This window comes from Osmerus mordax, chromosome 15, assembly GCF_038355195.1.
Source record: "Osmerus mordax isolate fOsmMor3 chromosome 15, fOsmMor3.pri, whole genome shotgun sequence".
Taxonomy (NCBI): Eukaryota; Metazoa; Chordata; class Actinopteri; order Osmeriformes; family Osmeridae; genus Osmerus; species Osmerus mordax.
In genome coordinates, this window is record NC_090064.1 from 4,514,657 (window position 1) to 4,537,519 (window position 22,863).

A 22,863-nucleotide genomic window follows, 5' to 3' on the forward strand; every position below is an offset into this window, starting at 1 on the left:
CTCTCACACAATCCTTCTTTTCCATCTATCTCCTTCCCTCTCCAATCTCTTGAACTTGTCCTCATTTTTTCTCTCTCTAGATCGTAGGTACATTGCGTGGCTCAGTGTTGTGACCCTGGCCTTCAACTATAACACCTGGTTCATAACTGCTCGCCTTTGCTTCCCTTACCATACACCAGAGGCTATCCCACTCTGGATAGGCCTTGACCTCTTGGCTGACTTCATCTACCTTATTGATCTAATTCTCTTCCAGCCCCGTAAACAGTTTGTAAAAGGAGGGGATGTTATAGTAAGTCTTTGGGTTAGCACAGATTACGCCTTGTGTTATCTCAATGGAGACTGTACATTAAAATGGTTTATTAGTTTGAATGTTTTACTTCATTATACATGTTATCAATAGGGATAGTAGCTAATATACAGCACTGTAGATTATTTAGAATAGGGTTAGATAGGTCGCCAGGTATTGTCAATAGGAGCAGGACCAAAGAATTACAATGTACCTGTGTATCTGTACTTGTTATAAATAGGAAAGCATTGAGGCATTATCAACTTAGTGTAGTTATTGTTGTAAATGTATTGCACCCAGATAAAAAAAAAACAGGCTCTGGTTCTTTTCTCTTTCAGAAAGACAGAATTCCAACAAAGAAGAACTACAGGGACTCTGAAAGATTCACGGTATAAATGAAAAGACTCCCAGAGGAAACTGTTTTATTTATCTATATATAGAGAAAGAGTGAGAGAGACTGCAATATTATTTTTCATATTGGTGGCCTACAAATTCAAAACATTTGGTTGACCTCAGATATAATGTGTACAGGTGGATGTTCGAAGATAACTCCAACTTAATCTCCCCTTCAACAGTTTGACTTGTTGTCCCTCCTTCCACTGGACTTACTCTGCCTACAGTTTGGGTACAAGTCCATCTTTAGAGCCAATCGTCTTCTGAAAGTAAGAGTCAATAGACACATTTGATGTTGTGAACTTTTAACTAGCTGCCTCCGCAGTACATACAATTTAGAGAGTGGGGATTAGTAGGGTTCACATGCTGTTGTATATTTGAGGCACTGACTGTCTCTCCACCTTCAAGAAAAGGCTTAAGACGCACTTGTTCCGGGAGTACAACAGTACTTAGGAATGATTTGCTGGACCTGAAGTTAGTTTCCTCCATGAACACAATGACTCCTATTGAGGGACTTGTTGCTCTTGTTGGTTAGTTGTAACTGATTTAACTTCTTGTACTCGCTGTGAATTATTTTATGGTTGCTTGCTTTTTCTACAGGTACACTCTTGCACTTTTTGAGGTTCATGTTGTTTAATTGTAACATGTTTAACTACATGCTCTTATGGTTCTTCCCATTGGCATTTATTTGCTTTTCACAATGTATGCTTCATGTTTTGGCTCCCCGCAATGTTTTGGGGGTAGCCAATCTCTATCTCGTTGTTATGATCAGTGACCTATGCACTTTTGTAAAGCTCTCTCTTGGAAGTCGCTTTGGATAAAAGCGTCTGCTAAATGAATAACTGTAATGTAAATGTAAATTTGAACTTTTCTTTGCAGGTGGATACCTTCTTTGAGTTCAGTGATCGACTAGAGAGCATCTTGACAAAGGCCTACATCTGGAGGTACAGTTAGTACATTTACATTACATTTAGTCATTTAGCAGATGCTCTTATCCAGAGCGACTTACAATAAGTACAGGGACATTCCCCCCGAGGCAAGTAGGGTGAAGTGCCTTGCCCAAGGACACAACGTCATGTGGCACGGCCGGGAATCGAAACTGGCAACCTTCAGATTACTAGCCCGATTCCCTAACCGCTCAGCCACCTGACTCCCACCTGAGTTAGTAAAAATAAGGAGTACACAGCCTGTAGAATAAAAAAAATATAACATTTATTCTACGTAGCCCATACACTTGGCCTTTTTGCAAATAAGATAGAGTAACATTGTGTTTTTCATAATCTAGGACCAAATGAAGAACAGGTGTATCATGTTTGGTCTGCTGGTAATGATGTCACACATAACAGTAGGTAATAGAAAACTTTATTGTTGACAGAGTGATCCGCACCATTGGTTACCTGTTGTTCATGCTCCACCTCAACGCCTGTTTCTACTATGTTGCATCCGACTACCAGGGCATTGGCAAAACCAAATGGGTCTACACTGGCAAAGGCAGCGCGTATGTACATCAAAACCATGCACTCAACAGGTCAAATAGTAACTTGAGAGGTGAGCGCTACTCAGACTTTTTTAAATGATCTATTAATGACACTAGGTATACATGAGCACACATCCTACAATAATATTCAGTCAGTAAAGTAAACAGTACAGTAAGTTATATCTGTACTGTTAAAAAGCTTGTAAATTCAAAACATATTTGTTCTAACTGTCATAGGCAAGTAACACTAACTATAGCAATGATATTGCGGAAATCCTTTGAACTATTTTGTCATGCAAAACAATTATGAAAACTTTCAAAGAAATGTTATCCTGAAAGGGATGCAGAGATTAAAATGACTCTGATTTTACAATTTATGATCCCTTTATCTATTAATCGATTGGCGTCATAAATATTTCAATACACACTAAATGTGAAGCACTGTAATTTATATTTTTTAATGCTGTTGTAGCTACCTCAGCAGTTTCTTCTATGCAGAGAAATCCCTGCTGATGATCGCTGAGTTGCCTTTCCCCGACACCATGTTCGGCCAGATGTTTCAGATGGCCAACTACTTTTTCGGGGCCTTCTTTTTGTCCACCTTTCTTGGACAGGTAGCCTTTTTTTTACTGTACTGCACTTGTTTTTCTTTTTATATTTGTTTTATACTTCTGTAACTCTTCTTCACTTTTACAGTGTTAGTAGTATCTGCACAGAAAAGCTAATTAGTACATTTGGATGAGCAAAGTAGTTGCTCATACAAGTCAAAGGGGAATTAAACCATCATGAGACCAAGTAACACTTCAACATCCTCTAATGCACAGCAGACAGACGTTTCAGGTAATATCCACCACTAAACCTCAAAGTCTTGCAGTCCTCCTAACCTTCAGGCCCTTCCCCTTCCCTCCAAGGTACCTGCGTTGCTACTACTTTGCTGTTCGCAGTCTGATTAACATCGGGGGTCTGCCTGAACCACACACCGTCTTTGAGATTACCTTTCAGATGTCAAACTTTTTTACGGGTGTCTTTGTCTTCTCCAGTTTGATTGGACAGGTAAAATGAATAAATGTAGCATTCCTGTAGGATAGATTGGAAGTCTCTAGATAGTTACTAGTAGTTTTTAGTATCATCTAGTTGTTTGCCATAGATACTTTACTTTATAGAGGTAGAAATTAAACCCAAAACTAAATGAAGTGGAAATTGAAAAGATTTGCCTTTCCTACACATTTCTTACAATATTAACGGGAGATTTTCATTTTAAACTAATACAGTGTCTGTATTTAGTTTTTTTTTAATCATGTGTCATTCATACAACTATTACCAGGTATTAGGGGTGTATGTAGCCTGGCTCTGCCCTCCTACGTACTTCCGCTCAATTTGGATTTAGCTTCTGTACTAGGTCTGGCCATTCGGAACGTAAGTCAGATTTTTCAGGTTGATTTTCAACCGACCAATCAGCGAACAGAGGGAGTGGCTGAGAACGATGACGTTGATGTCGTGCACTAGTTTGAGTTGTAGTTCAGTCAGTGTGCGAAATACGGGGGGGTTTGGGGGGGTCTGACCCCCCCGATTAAAGGTGACATGACAGGCTGTTTTTGGATGCTTTTATATAGGCCTTAGTGGTCCCCTAATACTGTATCAGAAGTCTCTTTCCCGAAATTCAGCCTTGGTGCAGAATTACAGCCACTACTAGCAGTCCCACAAGGAGCTTTCCTCAGAACGCGCTGTTTTGGTGTCTGTAGCTTTAAATGCTAATGAGGAGCGGAGGGGTGGCACCATGCGCTAATGTTTACAATGGATGTATGCAATGGCTGTAGCCCCGTTGCTGTAAGATGCCTCAAATTTGCCCATTCTCATCTGAGAACCCTGGTTTGCAGAGGTACACACTTAGTCATTTCAATGAGGGGAAAGGCGGATATCGCGCGCGCCATAACACCAACAGCAGAACGGTTATCCAAATAACAAAGAAGTGTACAACACTCACTTACAACATGTGTATTTACACACATACTTGATGCTATCTACCTTTACATTAGTGACAGTAACTCAGCTGTTAGCTGCATAGCTAATGTTACAGCCACATTCTAAGGGTAGCAAGCTAGGTAACCATATTAACCATAAGTTAACTTACTTGTCCGAGGTTAGTAGCTGGACGAAGGAGAGTTAGTACTGATCCAGAATTTAATTTCAGCAAGGCCAGTTTTGTATTAGCTCAAGTTGAGGAAACAGTCGTTGCTGAAGTGTTTGGTGCAGACATACAAAACAAATGCGCCTACAACAGAAGTTGTGTAGGCCCATTTCCAGAGAAAATAAAATTAAGACACTGGGTCTTCAGAGGCTCGGATGAAGGAACTGTAAAAATATTTTTGTTTTCCTTTGTACATCCAAACTGGGCAAATGTAATGCTTCGTTCGTTTGTAAGCCATGATGTCTCTCGAGGATAAAAACACTTGCACGGTCGTAGCTCAGTTTCTTATGGGCGGGCCAGATTCTCTGGGCGGGTAAAGCAGAGAGAGGGGAAGTAACCTTCCTCCTTGTGACGTCACAAAGAGGAGATTTTCAAACAGAGCAATTGAGCTTTCATTTTCTGAAAGGCGGAGAAGAACACCCTGGGCTTGGTTTACACCGATCGAAAATTCTAGCCACTGGGGGACCAAAGGCAGGCTAGGGGAACTCATATTAATGTTAACCCTCGTGGTGCCTTCGGGTCACATGACCCAAAGGTTCATAACGAACCATCGTTGTGTTTACCCAATTTTACCCAATACAAAAACAAATAAATATAATTTTCTTTTAACCATTCCAATGTGGGGGGTCTGAGACAGCCCGACAGTTAAAAGAAAATGCTTCACTTTGTTTTTGTATGAGGTAAATTTGTCGCAATACGAAGGTGGGTCACAATGACTGATGGGTCAGAATGACCCGAAGATAACACAAGGGTTAAATAACCTCCTAAAGTGAAGTTTTCATGTCATGTCACCTTTAAGGCTCGGACCCCCCCCCAAAAGAGGTAAAAACCACAAGTCGGGGGTTGATACATTTATATATTGTTCTTACCTGTAATTGTAAATATCACAATATAGTTACCATATTCATTCAATAACGGGTTGGCGATACACAGAAATGTTGACTTTATGGCAGGGAATATCACACACTATTACACTGACTGTCATAGTCAAAATTCACTCAATAAACACAGCGCGAGTGACCAGTGCCCAATAAAACTCAAGAAACACCGCGTGCGAGTGACCAGGCAATGTGCAATACAGAAGCTTGTTGAATCACCTAAAAGTGCAAGAAAGGCAAGTTTTCTATCTAATACCCCAACAATCTGTCAAGAATGTATTTGTAATGGCAATTAGCTGTATAATATTCACAAGAATGTTAATGATAGAAACATGGTTAACCACCAACTTAGAAGATAGCTATCACTAGCTCTATATCAAGCAAGATAGCTTCATTTGTCTGTCATTGCTTGTCAGAATCTGGAGAGATTTCCAACAACCTTATTTTGTGATGAACAGTCAGATATGTTCCTCAGATATGTTTTAATTTTGTAAAGATCAACTTTTTTATTTCAGAAAGAAATGACTACAAACAATAGTGTTTGTAGTTTTAGTAGTGCGTTCGTGTGCCATTGTCGTGCCGTTTGCTTTGTTGGGGCGGCGGCAGGGTTGAACTTCGTCCCGGGGGGTGGGGGGCACTGAGTTGACCCCCCCGATTGTCATTGTATAATTCGCACACTGAGTTCAGTAATGGGGGTGGAGAAAGATGCGAGCAAAGCTATTCTGCGGTTGTGGCAACGCTGCCGAATATCCATAAGTTAAAGCCGGAGCAATAACAATCCTTGCTGAGTTTTGTTGGTGGTCATGATGTTGTGGCCCTCCTCCCCACGGGGTTCGGGAAAAGTTTGATTTTCCACCAGGCTAAGGTGTATGGGCACCAAGGGCAAAATAGTCAATCACACATTGGGGGGACAGCTGTGGGACTCTGTGATGGCGCATACACACATTTTTTTTATCTAAATAAAAGTCAGAGTGTGAATGTTTGTAACACAACAAGGCATTTTATTCCATCTGATCCTCAAACCAATGTATACTCACTGTATAATGATTCAAGCATCAGCACAGACTACTAGCCTGAATTGACTACAAAGCAGCCAGTGATCTCTCCCTAGTCTCCATATAGTGGCTTTAAACATTTTGATTAAATTACTGTTAAAGGATAACAATATTCTAATATCAAATGTCTGTCTGATTTCGCACTCCTAACTCACTCATTGATGGTGCACAAGAGTACAAAGGTATAGGGAAAACATTACATGGATTTCAGGAGAAATAGGTTTTGTTAATGTATAGTGTAATCTATCTACCTCATCCCAATATTGTATTTATTTAGTTATTTATCTTGCTCTTTTGCACCCCAGTATCTCTACCTGCACTTTTATTCTCTGTGTTTAATTTTATATTGTAATTACTGTAATTATGATGTTTTGCTTACCTGGCTAAATAAAGGTGAAATAAATCAATAAAAAGCATGGGCGGCGAAAGGGAGGGGCTAGCAGGTGCTTCAGCACCCCCAAGAAAGTCAAAAGCAAAATCCGGAGAATTGGATGTTAATTGTACGGAGTCTGACACGGAGCAGTCTGCTGATGCGTTTGCCGCGGATGCAGAGACGGCAGCTAGCACAACTGCAGTTCCATTCAAATTAGCATCACGAGTGGCCAAGTTTTGCTCATTTATTAATAGTATATATATATATAATTACGCAGCTCCCCCTGTCAATGATAGTACCCCCTCAGCACCTGCATAAGAAATTATCTGGCACCACCCCTGAGTGTAGAATGGAATTTCTCAAATGGATTTGGGAAATGGACCGGCAGGGACTTGATATTTTCCGAGCTGGAAAGAAAGACGTACTAGCAATCACATCGATATTGCCTGAATAATCATACAGTATGATCAAATATTGGGGCGGGACATGTCCCCCTGTCCCCCCATAAAATTACGCCTATGATCGGCACACAGAAGTCATGTTTCGTTATGTACCTTGGTTTTAGGGTCAGGTGATACTGATTTTTACAGGTTTCGAAAGTGCAGATTGAACGCTTTCAAATGATGTGTCATACATGGAAATATGAAAATAGTTGAAGAAGAAACATGTATCTGAAGGTTGGTTAACCTGGAATTAGAAAAGAAAATATTCTACCTTTTCACGCCTTCAGACAGGGTGTGATTATTTTTGTGTTAATCATTAGAAGCGCAGAGCAGCATTTCACCGCAGTGAAGAAAAAAAAATATATATTTTCGCACCCGATTCAATTCCAGGATTCAGCTTTCTTGACTTATCCTAGATATGTTTTTTATCACCCAGTATTTTTTATATTTTTGAAATAGTTTAAAGCTATTTTCTTCCTGTTTCTGTTCAATTGCTGCCGGCTGGGCCTTCTGAAATGTTTTCATTTTCTTCAAGGCTGCAATTCGCTTTTCTATCAGCAGATGTTGCAAGGACTCCCTTGCTCAAATATGTAATTCAGATGGTTATAACCTAAATAAGATGTATATGTATAGCTAAATATATAGCCAATGCATAATTATGACAACAATTTTATGGAATTCTATGAAGTTCACTACATAACCATTTGTGTGTAGACAGTTAAGTGCAATTCTTATGACATAAGCACCAACAATAATTGTAATGGTAAAATGAAGTAGCCTATGTTTTGTAAAGCGGATACACATACATACATTTATTTCTGAAATATCAAGAGGTATAAATGAGTCAAGTGAGTTACAATAAATGAGTAAATGAGTATTCTAAACATCTTACAAAGCTAAAGGAAGCCTATTCTTGAGGTGGTGAAAGAGCTGTGTAAGCATTGGAATGCTTGGAATATTGACAGTAACTTGACTTGAGTAGACTATACCTATGGCATTAGATTTATGTCATGTCACGTTTATTACACAATGTTCATTTTTGGTGCAGCGTTTATTCGAGGGTGGCGTGTAATTAGTAAGAGAGATTTAGTGAATTGTAGCTGCAGTGCGGCCATAGACAAACAAAGAATAGGCCTAGACAAGGAGGTCTAACACAAAGCCTTGTGTAAAATTGAAGCCGCATGCCGAAACGTTCTTACACTTTAGTTTTTAAACAGAAAGCTATGCAGAAAGCACTCACCAGCAGCAACAGATTTGTAGCACGTGAACTTGGGGCTGATGACAGGCAAATTCGCGAGTTGCGAAGTCAGCCACCTCGCTATATTGTACACTTGTGATTTATTTGTGTAATAAATACTGTGTTTTAAGTTAACCAATTAAATAACCTTTTTCAGATTTTTTTGGGTGCAGCGTTTAATCAAGGGTGGCGTTTATTACACAATGTTCATCTTTGGTGAGGCGTTTATTTGAGGGCGGCGTTTAATCGAAGAAATACGGTACATTAACAGTTTTGCAGTTTAATGCTTCAATTTGGTGCATTCTGAGAGAAACTAGTATAGTATGATTTCATTATCTAGATCAGTGCGAGAGTCACACCGGTGAGACTGCCCCCGGACTTGAAATACCACAACCAGTATCATCAAAAACCTATGCATGGCTAAAACCAGCGAGGTGAACAGAGCAAGCTAGCGAACCTGACACAAATGTGATGCAGAAGCAAATTGCTCCTCACGTGCAACAGCCTACAAACCAACCACACTAACCACCCCCTCTACCAAAAATCTAAACAGACTAAACAAAAAATAATAATTTGAAATGCAAATACATTTTAAAACTGAAAATTTCAAATGCAATGGGGGTCACCAGGTCGCCCCCAAGGACTACGAGTCGCCCGCAGGCCTGTTCTAAAAATAGCACAAATCACCAGTGAGCTGCGTCTAAAATGTTATTTTATTCTGTTGCTATTCTTTTTTAATCACACTTGCATTTACATAGATTTGAAAATGACAATAAAAAAAAAATAAAAAAGTTAAAACCAGTATTGTGCGCATGACAAAACTTCAGCGTTTGTGGAGAGAACTGGCGGGCGCAGCGAAGATGGGGAGCTGAATGCGGTTTCTTACCCCAAAAACAAGGCAGAAAAAATTAAGGAAACTAAGACTTGATGTAGTCGGGTGCAGTCCCGTTCACCGCTCGGAAGGTCAGTACCAGAGTCTTGAATCTGATACGGGCCGTGATGGGAATCCAGTGGAGGGAGATGAGGAGCGGGGTAACATGGGAGCGTCTGGGTAGATTGAAGACCAGACGGGCCGCCGGGTTCTGAATCCTCTGGAGAGTGCGGGTTGCGCATGCTGGGAGACCTGCGAGCAGCGAGTTGCAGTAGTCCAACTTTGAGAGGACAAGTGCTTGGACTAGCAGCTGGGTGGAATGCTCAGATAGGTATCTCCTGATCTTCCGGATGTTGTAGAGGGTGAATCTACACGACCGGGAGACCGCAGCAATGTGGGCTGTGAGGGAGAGCTCGTCATCCATGGTCACCCCGAGGTTCCTGGCAGAGGATGAAGGGGTCACCGTCGCCGATCCCAGGGTGATTGAGAGATCGTGGGAGATGGACTGTTTGGCCGGGATGATGAGGAGTTCTGTTTTGGCGAGGTTACCAATGTGTTAACCTTTCCAGCTCTGTCTCTGACCGTAGTTGGAGATTGCAGGGGAGACGTTGTTAAACGTTCCAGGGCCGAAGTATTAGCTAGACTTCGGGGTTAATTTCCCTTTCTTCTCTGTCTGCTGCTGGTTAGCAAATAAATGCCCACTGTGTTCTTTGGTTTCGATTTATTATTGATACTGAAATCCAGTTACATGCACACACGTATGCTCCGGTCGTTGCATACCAAACTTATACGTTAGCATCACCACTTTCGTCTCTCTCTCTCTCTCTCTCTCTCTCTCTCTCTCTCTCTCTCTCTCTCTCTCTCTCTCTCTCTCTCTCTCTCTCTCTCTCTCTCTCTCTCTCTCTCTCTCTCTCTCTCTCTCTCTCTCTCTCTCTCTCTCTCTCTCTCTCTCTCTCTCTCTCTCTCTCTCTCTCTCTCTCTCTCTCTCTCTCTCTCTCTCTCTCTCTCTCTCTCTCTCTCTCTCTCTCTCTCTCTCTCTCTCTCTCTCTGCCACCCCCACCCTGTACGTGCTGTTCTTAAAGGAGCCGCACCATTTTACAACACTACCCCCACTCTGGATGGTAATCACCTAACGTAATGCCACTCCAGCACAACATACCAACATACATCAACATGTAATTCAACCTTACAATTGTTATTTATTTATTTTTTTCACAGGTACATAGCCCCCATTTGCAGAGTTCATTCCCGGTGGTCTGGTCAACCTGTCTTCCACAGTCCATTAGAAGGCGCAACAGTCGGTGGCATAGTTTCACAGTGAAAAGTGGCAGTCCTTCGTGCAGGGCACACATAGGGAGGGGCGCGTTACAACCCTTGACAAGGCACTCATGTACTACACAAGTCACTTACTAGTCATAACACTACTTATGCGAACAGAGTATGTAAGAGCAATTCACCATAAAATATCTCAGTTTACCGGAAAACAAACCTCTTTCTCTTTTTTTTAAGAACATATACAACAACAAAAACACCAGCTTTGACAGCTATAACAGTATAGGCTACTGTAAAACACCACCTGACAGCCTTTGTGTCATACATAACATGGTACATCACAATACCTTGACTCAGGAACTGTCCCTGAACGGACTCAGTGAGCCACCCACTCACCAAACCTGACTGGAGGCCTATTTCTGTGACCCTGCCTGTGACGACCCTGGTGAGGGTGTTCTGTCGCGCCACCCCCACTGTCCTGAGCGTCCTTGGTGGAAGAAGAATCCAATTCATGAGAGATGAGGGAGGGCAAGGTTTCAATAGCAGTAGCGCCTCCTGCTGGCTCTGGAGCATTGCTGGCCCGTCGTTCTCCGCCTGTGCTGGAGAACAGGCCAGACAGCTCCAAGTCTGCAGAGTCCATGTCAATGACTGGGTTTGGCACCGCCACTGGTGCCCAGGCCCTGGCCAGCTCCATGGCCCAGGTTTTATCCAGTTGTTCACAGCTGCGATAGGGCTTCAACTGATCATGATGGACCACCTTAGTTTTGGTCTTAGGGCCTTTTTGGATCCGATACACCAGGTCATCCAGTTTTCCCAGGATGAAAAATGGTCCTTCATATGATGGAAGAAATTTCCTGACTTTGTTCTTGGCTTTCCGGGTGCCATTTAAGAGATACCACACGGCATCTCCAACTTCGAACTGTGTCCGGCAGCAATTATTGTCGTACTGTCTCTTTGCGCGTTTCACCGACTCCCCAAGCACGTTTCTGGCAATCTGATGTGCCAGCTCCAGCTGTTGACGGAGGTTTTGGACGTATTCAGGGGCAGTAGGGGCTGCATCAGAGTCAGGAGGTAGGCCAACCACGAGGTCCACCGGCTCACTTACTTCCCGGCCGAACATCATATAGTTAGGGGTGAGATGGGTAGCACTGTGCCTGGTTGCTCTGTAGGCCATGACTGCATAAGGAATCATAAGATCCCAGTCCCAGTGGCAACGTTCAGCCGTTGTGGCTAGGATCTGTTTTAGGGTGGAATTGAATCGTTCCACCTGGCCGTCAGACTGTGGTCGGAATGGTGTGGTGCGTGTCTTTTCAATGCCGAATAATGAGCACATTTTCTGGAACACTTCAGACTAAAAATTGCGGCCTTGGTCACTGTGCAGGACATGCGGGGCCCCGTAACGACACACCCACTCCGAGGCAAGGACTTCAGCCACAGTTTCAGCCACAGTGCCAAGGGGAAGGCTTCCACCCATTTGGTGAAGTAGTCCTGTATCACAAGTATGTAAGATGGCGCCGATGATGGCTGCCTCGGTCGTTAGGTGCGCTCTTTTTTGTCTTGTTTTGTCTGTTAATTCAGTGTTCTGCCAAGATTTCCAGGGTTCTCTAACTAGAGAAGTACCTCTAAACATCAGGACTACAACTCCTGTGGATTTATTTCCCACTTTTCTGCTTCCAGCGGCAGAATTAGTGGGAATTATAGTCAAAGCCGCCCTCGGCTTTGTCCTAGCAGCGAAGCGCCGTAGGAGAGGCAAACGAGCCGGTGCTCTGGTGCGACTCCGTCGGCGTGGGGCACGCACAACGTTACCGGGGATATTTCTCTCCAACGTGCGTTCACTGAGCAACAAACTGGATGAACTTCAGCTACTGGTGTGGAAAAACAGAGACTTTCATTCATCTTCCGTTTTGTGCTTTACGGAGACATGGCTGAGTGAACTGATCCCAGACTCTGCGCTACAGCTAGCAGGTTTCAAACTGCTGAGAGCAGATCGTGACCCTGTGCTCTCTGGCAAAACGAAAGGCGGTGGTATTTGTTTTTACATTAACAGTGGCTGGTGTGAAGATGTGACAGTGATTCTGCAGCACTGTTCTGCTGATCTGGAATCATTTTTTATTAACTGTAGATCTTTTTACTCGCCACGAGAGTTTGCATCATTCATTCTGGTTGGCGTCTACATGCCTCCGCAGGCTAGCGTCAACGAGGCTCAACGTGTGCTCGCCAGCCAGATACTGAGTGTGGAGCATGAAAATCCAGATTCCTTGGTTATTGTGCTAGGCGACTTTAACAAAGGCAATCTCACTCCCAAAATATAGACAATTCATCAAATGCCCTACCAGAGAATGAAACACCTTGGATCACTGCTACTCTACAATCAGCAAAGCATACCATGCGGTCCCCCGAGCAGCACTGGGTCACTCTGACCACGCCATGGTCCACCTGATTCCTGCATACAGCCAGAAGCTAAAGCGCTGTAAGCCTGCTGTGAGGACATCAAAACAGTGGACCGGTGAAGCTATGGAGGATCTGCGGGCGTGCTTGGACTGCACTGACTGGGACATGTTCACGACTGCTACCAATAGTCTGGATGAGCTCACAGAGGCTGTGACATCATACATCAGCTTCTGTGAGGACTGCTGTATACCAACACGCACCAGGGTAAGCTACAACAACGACAAACCCTGGTTTATAGCTAAACTCAGAAGGTTGAGGTCAGAGAAAGAGGCCGCGTTTAGGAGTGGGGACAAAGACAGTTTCAAGGAGTCGAAGAACAGGTTTAGCAAGGCGGTGAGGGAGGCTAAACGACTGTACTCAGAGAGACTAAAACACCAATTCTCTGCAAACGACTCTGCTTCTGTCTGGAGAGGGCTTACCAACTACAAGCCCAGAGCCCCCCACTCCACTAACGACTCCCGCCTGGCCAATGACTTGAATGAGTTCTACTGCAGATTTGAAAGACAATTGGACAGTCCTGAACTACCCCTTCCCACCCAGGAGGCCTCCCACCTCCCCCCCTCTACAGTGACGACTCTCTCCATTCAGGAGGGTGAAGTTAACAGACTTTTCAAGAGGCAGAATCCCCGCAAAGCAGCTGGGCCGGACTCTGTCTCTCCAGCCACCCTCAAGTACTGCGCTGACCAGCTGTCTCCGGCGTTTACCTACATCTTTAACACCTCCCTTGAGACATGCCATGTGCCAGCCTGTCTCAAGTCCTCCACCATCATGCCTGTGCCCAAAAAGCCAAGGCCAACAGGACATAATGACTACAGACCCGTCGCCCTGACCTCTGTGGTAATGAAGTCTTTCGAGCGCCTGGTGCTGGCACACCTTAAATCCATCACTGACCCTCTACTGGACCCCCTGCAGTTTGCCTACAGAGCCAACAGGTCTGTGGACGATGCAGTTAACATGGCCCTCCACTTCACCCTACAGCACCTGGACTCCCCAGCATCCTATGCCAGGATCCTGTTTGTGGACTTCAGCTCTGCCTTCAATACCATCATCCCCACCCTGCTTCAGGACACGCTCTCCCAGCTGAACGTGCCTGATTCCACCTGCAGGTGGATCACAGACTTCCTGTCTGACAGGAAGCAGTGTGTTAAGCTGGGAACACAAGTCTCTGACTCCCGGTCCATCAGCACCGGATCACCTCAGGGCTGCGTCCTTTCTCCTCTGCTCTTCTCCCTGTACACCAACAGTTGCACCTCCAGTCATCCGTCCGTCAAACTCCTGAAGTTTGCGGACGACACCACCCTTATTGGGCTCATCTCTGGTGGAGACGAGTCTGATTATAGGTGGGAAGCGGCCAACCTGGTGACCTGGTGCATTCAGAACAACTTAGAGCTCAATGCTCTTAAGACAGTGGAGATGGTTGTGGACTTCAGGAGGAACACAGCCCCACTCACCCCCATCACCCTGTGTGACTCCCCAGTCAACACTGTGGAGTCCTTCCGCTTCCTGGGCACTATCCTCTCCCAGGACCTCAAGTGGGAACTGAACATCAGCTCCCTCATCAAGAAAGCACAACAGAGGATGTACTTCCGTCGGCAGCTGAAGAAGTTCAACCTGCCAAAGACAATGATGGTGCACTTCTACTCAGCCATCATTGAGTCCATCCTCACCTCCTCCATCACCGTCTGGTACGCTGCTGCCACTGCCAAGGACAAGAGCAGACTGCAGCGTATCATCCGCACTGCTGAGAAGGTGATTGGCTGCAATCTGCCTACCCTCGAGGACCTGCACACCTCGAGGACCCTGAGGCGAGCGAGGAAGATTGTGGTCGACTCCTCCCACCCTGGACACTCCCTGTTTCAGTCACTCCCCTCCGGCAGAAGGCTGTGGTCCTGATGGACCAATACCTCACGCCACAAAAACAGTTTCTTCCCTTCCGCTGTTGGCCTCTTCAACAAGGCCAAGGGACCACACTGACTCTAATGACTTCTTGCTTAAAACACACTGCTTTTTGCACTGCATTACAAAATGGTATCTTGTACATTTGTATTTTTTGTAATATTTGTATTTTTGTATTTTTATATTGTAATTTACGGCAACTTATATTTTATTTTATTGTATATTTAATTATATTCTAATCCCACTTAGTACTGCTAGTTTATGTACCCTTAGTATAGATAGTCAACATATTTAAATTTTAGGTATATGTTTATTGTATGCACCTTCCTGCCAAAGCAAATTCCTTGTCTGTGCAAACTTTCATGGCGAATAAATCCCATTCTGATTCTGAAGACTTATGTCGCTCTGTCTCATTTAGGGGTCCCATAATATCCAATGCGACACGCTCCATAGGGGCCCCCACCCTGACGGTTCCCATGGGTTCCTGTGGAGTCTTGCGGGGCCTGGCTTTGGAAGCACAGCTAATGCAGGTTTGACACCAGAGGGTGACACTCTCTCTCATTCTGTGCCAGTAGTATCTAGTCTGGAGCCGTGCCACTGTGCGCTCAACTCCAAAATGTCGGACTGGTCCGTCATGCATCTACTTCATGACTGCAGGCTGATGGGCACGGGGTAGCACGATTTGTGGATAGAACTGAATGTCATCCAGACAATAGAACTTTCTGACCAGGACGCCATCCCGGATGTAGAGCCGTCTCCACTGGCTCCAGTATGACTTTGTGGATGGACTGTTCCCTCATTTTTGTTAGCCAACGGAGACTACTGTGATCAGTGCGCACAGTAAAATGACGTCCCAGGAGGTACTGTCGGAAATGTGACGTGAACTCCACTACGGCTAGCAGTTCTCGCCGTGTGGTGCAATAATTCTGTTCAGTTTTGGATAATTTACGGCTCCCATATGCCAATACGCGCTCCCTACCCTGCTGAACTTGGGACAGTACGGCACCAATGCCAGTGTCGCTTGCATCAGTGTCCAGTATCATATTTCCCTCATCCAATGGGTATCCCAGGACTGGTGTTGTGGTTAGCCTTTGTTTTAGCTCAGCCTCTTGGCATGCTGAGGTCCACTGGAACCGGGCATACTTCTTAGTGAGGTTGTGGAGGGGTTCAGCTATTGTGGCGAAATCTTTCACAAATCGCCGATAGTATGAGGCCAATCCAATAAACTGACGGACCTCCTGGATGGACGTAGGTGTAGGCCAATCCTGCACTTTCTGTATTTTAGCAGGGTCTGTGGTCACTCCTTGTTCTGAGACAATGTGGCCTAAATAGGCCACCTGACGACGGAAAAGGTAGCATTTTGCTGGCTTCAACTTTAGGTTGGCATTGTGCAGCCTATTGAAAATGTCACCAAGACGATGCAGCATCTCTGGCACATCACGGCCCAGCACAATTATGTCATCCAAGTACACAAGGCACGTCTCCCACTGCAGGCTGGCTAACACCCGGTCCATCAGCCTTTGAAAGGTTGCTGGCGCGTTGCACAATCCGAATGGCATGACGTTCCATTCAAAAAGGCCATTCCTAGTGCAAAAGGCTGATGCCCGACGGGCTCGTGGGGTCAGCTCAACCTGCCAATATCCTGAGGCAAGATCCAGCGTGCTGAACCATTTAGCATTGGAAAGGGTGTCAAGTGTGTCTTGGATTCGGGGCAATGGGTAGGCGTCCTTGATGGTGCAGTCATTCAGGGCACGGTAATCCACGCAGAGACGGTAAGCGCCATCCTTTCTACGCACCATCACTATGGGCGAGGCCCAGCTGCTATTTCCGCGACGGGCCACACCGACTTCCAGGCTCTGCTGTACTTGTTGATCAGCATCCTGCTGCTTCTCTCGTGCCATCCGACGTGGAGGTTGCTTGACTGGAGCTCCTGGCTGGGTCATGATGTCGTGTTGCACCAGGCTAGTGCGGCCCAGATCACCTGGTCCAGTAGAGAATGCATTGCCATAGGTGCACAGCAGTTGGGCTAGCTGAAGCTGTTCGTCCTGATTAAGCTCGGCTGCACTCTGGTCGTACATCTCTTGCAGGTGCTGGGGAACAATAGGATGTTCCGACGTTTTGGCACTGGCTGTGACATTAGCAGGCGCCAGGACTTCAACGGGTTGGAGGAAACCCACGATAGCTCCCCTTCTAATGGTTACAGCTGAGTCTCCAGGGTTGAAGATGCGGAGGGGCACACTTTTGGAGGGTTGGGCTTCCACCAGGACACGGCCAACTAGCACCTTATATTTCTCTACAAAGCCCTTGGTGGGGCTCAACATCATTTCGCCTGTGAGCTGGTCTTTAAGACGAGTGTTGCCTCTGACTACATACTCCAATCCAGCCTCAACCACCACCGTCCTGGCCACTCTCACCACCCGCGTCCTTGACGGGCCCATGCTGTGAAAGTATGGCACTTCCTCGCCAAAGAGTATGATGCGGCTATTTCCAAAGTCAAGGCGTGCTTGGGCCTGGGTGAGGAACGGATGACCCAGGAGGGCCTCTTCGCTTGTGATGTCAGCCACCAAGAAGTGCACGCTCACCTGCCGGTTGTTGATCTGGACAGGAACGTGAACCTCACCGATCACCGGAACATCACCAGGCCCAACACCCAGCAACGTCTTCACAGCTGATGGTTGAAGTGGAGTTTGGACGTCAGGATGGATGGCATTGTAGTGGTGCAAGGGCAGCACACTCTTCCGCGCCCCACTGTCTAACACAGCACAAACATCTAACTCGTTGATTTTCAGATGAATGCTCATTTCCTGAATATGGGTTCTAAAGTGAAACACAGTGGACTCTGGGTTGTGACGGGGAACAGCTGGAGATTGACCCCTGGTAGTCTTCCTTGGAGAAGGGCAATTTCTTTTCATGTGGCCAATCCCAGAGCAGTTATGACAACGAATTTCATCCCACTTAAAATCCTTATATCCTTTCTGTGAGACTGACACACGCTGGCGTTCAGGTGTGGTTGATTTGAAACTTGCTTCCGGGGCAGCTTCTACAACATCCACGTCTCCTCCTTCCCTCACCACAGCTGTACGGGGCATTTGCTCAGACAACCCACGTATCCCTGTATGAGTGAAGCTGGTGACACTTAACGCTGCCCGCTTGGTGGTTTCATAACGGCGGGCGATGTCGTAGGCTTGGGCTAGTGTGTGGGGCTGCTTCTCCAACAACTTCTGCACAATCTGTGCATCCCCAATAGCATGAGTGAAAACTTCTACACCTATGGCATCTTGCTCTTTTTCAGTCCTGTCACTATAAGCCACAGACACTCATATATGTCATCCCTTAACAGATGGAGAGATTCACCTGGTTTGCGTACACAGAGACAGACTCCTTTGTGAATCTGTCCCGCTGTGAAAACTCGCTGTTGTCATAGAATTCAATTGGGTTTAACCTATCTCTAATTTTCCTGCGAGGAACTCTTTCCTCTAACCCCATCCAGCGAAGATATGCAGCCATGTTGTCAATAAAAGAGATAAACCTCCTCCAGGGGTGGTTTAAATATAACTGCTAATCCAGGTTTAGACTAGGTTTAAAATGACTGGTGCAACAGATTTAAATTTAATCTAGATTTAAATGGAAATTAAACAGAGATTGCCAAAGGGTTAGATTTACCCAGGATTAATTGTAAACTAAGGTTAAACTAGGTTTAAAGTTTGGTGCAACTGGATTAAAAGACAAACCTGCAGCCACAGTCTCTTACACATGTGATTGGTATTAGCTGATTAGTGGAGTCACAAGACAGAGCTATTCAGTCAACTCGTCTCATTAAAAGACTAAGAGCACTATAATTTCATCTGCTAAAACGAATATTCTACTTCTACTATTTCTACAGTTTAACAGTTCAGCTTTCAGCTTCTCCCGCATTGTATTTCAGCTCTTAACATTGTTAGATGATGCAGTTCAGTTTCCACACTGCCTCTTTTGTGTGACTCACACATTTTTGAAATTCATTTCAGCTTGTGGGTATTTTCTCATTTCTGTATTTTCAGCAATTTCAAAACATAATTTCTGCTTTCAGCATTCCAACGCATTTTCTGCAGGAAATGCACTTTCTAGTATTCTCATTCTTGTATTTCTTCCTTTACACCTTTCAGCGCCTTCAAATCTTCAGCTATTAAAACCGTTCAGCTATCAAAACATTCAGCAGTTTCAGGCATGTTTGCTATGACCTTTCAGCTTTGTACCTCTTATGCTTGAATTAATATAAATCAATATTCATAATATTTTTTACATAGTTTTCCAATGAGTTTTTTTTTTCAAATCCTCTCAAACTTCTTAAAACTTCTTCAACTTCCAAATCCTTCTTCCTCCTCAATCTTTCAGCTTGAGCCATTAAACCATTTAAACTTTAAAATGTTGACAAAACCCTAAACTATTTTTTTGAAATTCAGATTTTTGATATCTATTCAACTTTTTTCAATATCACTGATTATGTTTCATGAGTTTTTCAAACCGTTTCTGAGATTTACATGGGTGTGTATGTGAGAGCTTAGAGTGCAGACCGAAACGCTTACGCTGCGTTCACACTGCAGCGTTTTTTAATGCTCTGAATCGCTCGCTTTCCCACAGTACACCACGCTTGGGGGTGTGTTAGACAAGTTAATACAGAGTTGTAGTTCTCTAAGGTCACTGTTGTAGTCATGGCCAAGGGTGCAGATTTGGGTTCATGTACTCACAATATCGATCAAAATACCACTTTTACACAACATTTATGTAAGTGCAAGATTTTACTAGTGCAAGATTACAGTAGAATACATGTTACGCCACCGGTCACTCAACCAGTCGTTTGTAGGCTAGGCTAGCGAGCTAGCAGTGGCACAGAACAGTCATGTAATGTGACGAGACTGAATTTAAAAGTAGGCTATAAAAACACACTAGGAACAATGAGGACATCGGCAACCATGCACCATGCATTATTAGTTTAATGTAATCTTTAAATTCAGGCTCGTCACATTAGTAACTTTGTTCTGAACAGAACTGGGTGTGCAGACACATACGAAAAGTTTCTCCTCCATCTTGAAATTGTGAAACCTAGAAATGTTTATCATGACCAACGGTTGCTATGTTACAAGAAACAAGAAACCAACCCGATTGGCCAACGCTAACGTTTTCACGCTCCTCATTTACATAAAGTTGAGAAAATCCAACTTGCAATGCTCCGCTCGCCTTCCCACAATGCCCTACGCGAGCGTCAATGCCTGGTTTCATTGAAAATGAATTGGAAGCCGACGCCGCGCGCCGCCCGCTCCGCTGCAGTGTGAACGCACTGTTACAGTGCTTTCACACTGCAGCGACGCAAATCGCTTTCCATCGCTCACCTTCCCACAGTTCACCACGCTCGGGGGCGTTTCAACCTGATTAATGTAGAATGTAGTTCTCTAAAGTCACTGTTGTATGGAAGCAAATCGTTACCAAAATTCAAATGCAAATGCATTTCCAGAAATGCATTTGCATTTTAAGAATGTGGCTGCATTATTTGACTCATAAATGAAATTAGTAATCAATCATCCTATTTGCATTTTAATTTTCTTCTTCAAGAGTGCTCAATCTTTCACTTAATTAAAATGAAAAAGAAATAGACATTTGAGATTTAATTTTCAAAACATGCCCCAGCAAATAGATACCAAAATTCAATTTGAAATGTAAAATTTGAAAATTAAAATGCATTTCCAGAAATGCATTTTCATTTTAAGAACGTGGCTGCAAAATCGTGACCACAATTCAAATTCAAATGCATTTCCAGAAATGCATTTTCATTTTCAAGAACGTGGCTGCAAAATCGTGACCACAATTCAAATTAAAATGCATTTCCGGAAATGCATTTTCATTTTAAGAACGTGGCTGCAAAATTGTGACCACAATTCAAATTCAAATGCATTTCCAGAAATGCATTTTCATTTTCAAGAATGTGGCTGCTAAATCGTGACCACAATTCAAATTCAAATGCATTTCCAGAAATGCATTTTCATTTTAAGAACGTGGCTGCAAAATCGTGACCACAATTCAAATTCAAATGCATTTCCAGAAATGCATTTTCATTTTAAGAACGTGGCTGCAAAATCGTGACCACAATTCAAATTCAAATGCATTTGCAGAAATGCAAAATGAACGAAAAAACATTCTGAGTGGCGCAGCAGAGTGACGTCAGTAGCCGCTCTTCTTCAGCTCCCTGCTGACCGAGCTACCCATCTTGTTCGGTAGGGGGCGGTGTGCACATCTGCATTGCATTACATTGCAAATGTGCCGGGAAATTGATTGAATTGCTGGGTCTTTAGAGCAGCGTTCCCCAACCGGTGCCCACCGGTCCGCGGACCGGTACTGGTCCGTGGGTCATTTCGTACTGGGCCGCACAAAAAATAATTAATAACATTATTTCCTTTTAATTGATTATCAGAGTCTGAAAGACGTTTTATTCTGAAAAAAATTACCTGATTCTCTCCTTCTCCGCGGGCCTTTTCCCCTGAGCAAAAAAGCTCTGCAAAGACGTGTGTTTACTCATTTTTTAGCAAGTTTGTGGGCTTTATTGAGCGGTATCATGCGCGTCTCTTCCTCTTGACAAGTGATAGTTACCACTCAATGAAGCCTGTTTGAGACAACAACTCTATCAGTTTGGGTGAAGGCTATCCTGAGATCGCCACTAAAGCACTGAAAACCCTGCTTCCATTTCCAACATCAAGCGAGATTTTCTGCCATGACAGCAATCAAACAAAATTATGGAATAGGCCTAAACTGGATATAAGGAACGCACTTCGGTTGTCACTGTCGTTGCTTATAGTCACACACAACAGTGGGACTGACACGAAAGCTAGCTAGTAACAATATAACGATGGAAAACCAGGCTAAGAAACTTAAAGATGGGGCTGAAAAATTAAGAGACAAAAATACATCACATTCACTAGACATAGTTTTCGCTCAAATCAGCTAAACTATTTTTCTCTTTTTACATGAAAGCGGTCCGTGGCGCAAAAAAGGTTGGGGACCGCTGCTTTAGAGGACGCATCACAGATCATGGCGCTCCCTCAAATTGTGCAAACACTGTTAGAATTAGCTGAGCAGGTAGAATCTAATAATATATCTGAGTCTGATGCCCGTGACCGAGTAGAACAAGTCATAGAGAGCTTGGCTGCATACTCTGCCGTCACAGATTTACACATTAATAGTAGCTCTGCCACTGTTTTAGTCATTGTTTGACATCAAGATGCTCAGTCTGTGATGCGTCCTCTAAAGACCCGGCAATTCAATCAATTTCCCGGCACATTTGCAGTGTAATGCAATGCAGATGTGCACACCGCCCCCTACCGAACAATATGGGTCAGCAGGGAGCTGAAGAAGAGCGGCTACTGACGTCACTCTGCTGCGCCGCTCAGAATGCTTTTTCGTTCATTTAGCATTTCTGAAAATGCATTTGAATTTGAATTGTGGTCACGATTTTGCAGCCACGTTCTTAAAATGAAAATGCATTTCTGGAAATGCATTTGAATTTGAATTGTGGTCACGATTTTGCAGCCACGTTCTTAAAATGAAAATGCATTTCTGGAAATGCATTTGAATTTGAATTGTGGTCACAATTTTGCAGCCACTGTGCCAATGTGACTAGACTGAATTTGAAAGTACAAGCACCAACAACTTCGGCAACCTTGCGCCATGCATCGTTTTTTTTAATTAACATCTCTGTACGAATACAGCTATGTATCGTACAGGACTGGGTAAGCAGCCACACAAACGATTATATTCTCCTCCACCTTGCAACCTAGAAAGCTACAAATGTTCACCATGGTTGCTACGTTACGAGAAACAAGAAAACACTCCGATTGGCCATCGCTAGCGAAAACATGTTGTCGCTCGCATCGCGTCGCTGCAGTGTGAACGCACTGTTACAGTGAAGAGGAGCTTCGGATATCGTTGAAAAAATATTTCTAGTTTGCCAGCATTGCCAGAATTTTCACTCTTCATGCTTCGTTTTTGGATCAATAGATAGGTAATCTTGTTCTG

The 22,863-nt window shown here is 44.1% G+C and overlaps 1 protein-coding gene across 1 annotated transcript in view; it reads left to right on the forward strand.

Moving 5' to 3' along the window:
• Window positions 1-22,863, forward strand: part of LOC136957962 (cyclic nucleotide-gated channel beta-3) — an 89,324-nt gene that overhangs the window by 25,339 nt on the left and 41,122 nt on the right. Inside the window, exons 6-11 of the mRNA XM_067252177.1 lie at window positions 81-289; window positions 625-675; window positions 862-948; window positions 1,559-1,623; window positions 2,055-2,177; window positions 2,629-2,770. Coding sequence (XP_067108278.1) covers window positions 81-289; window positions 625-675; window positions 862-948; window positions 1,559-1,623; window positions 2,055-2,177; window positions 2,629-2,770 — 677 coding nt within the window. The remainder of the gene's footprint in view (window positions 1-80; window positions 290-624; window positions 676-861; window positions 949-1,558; window positions 1,624-2,054; window positions 2,178-2,628; window positions 2,771-22,863) is intronic.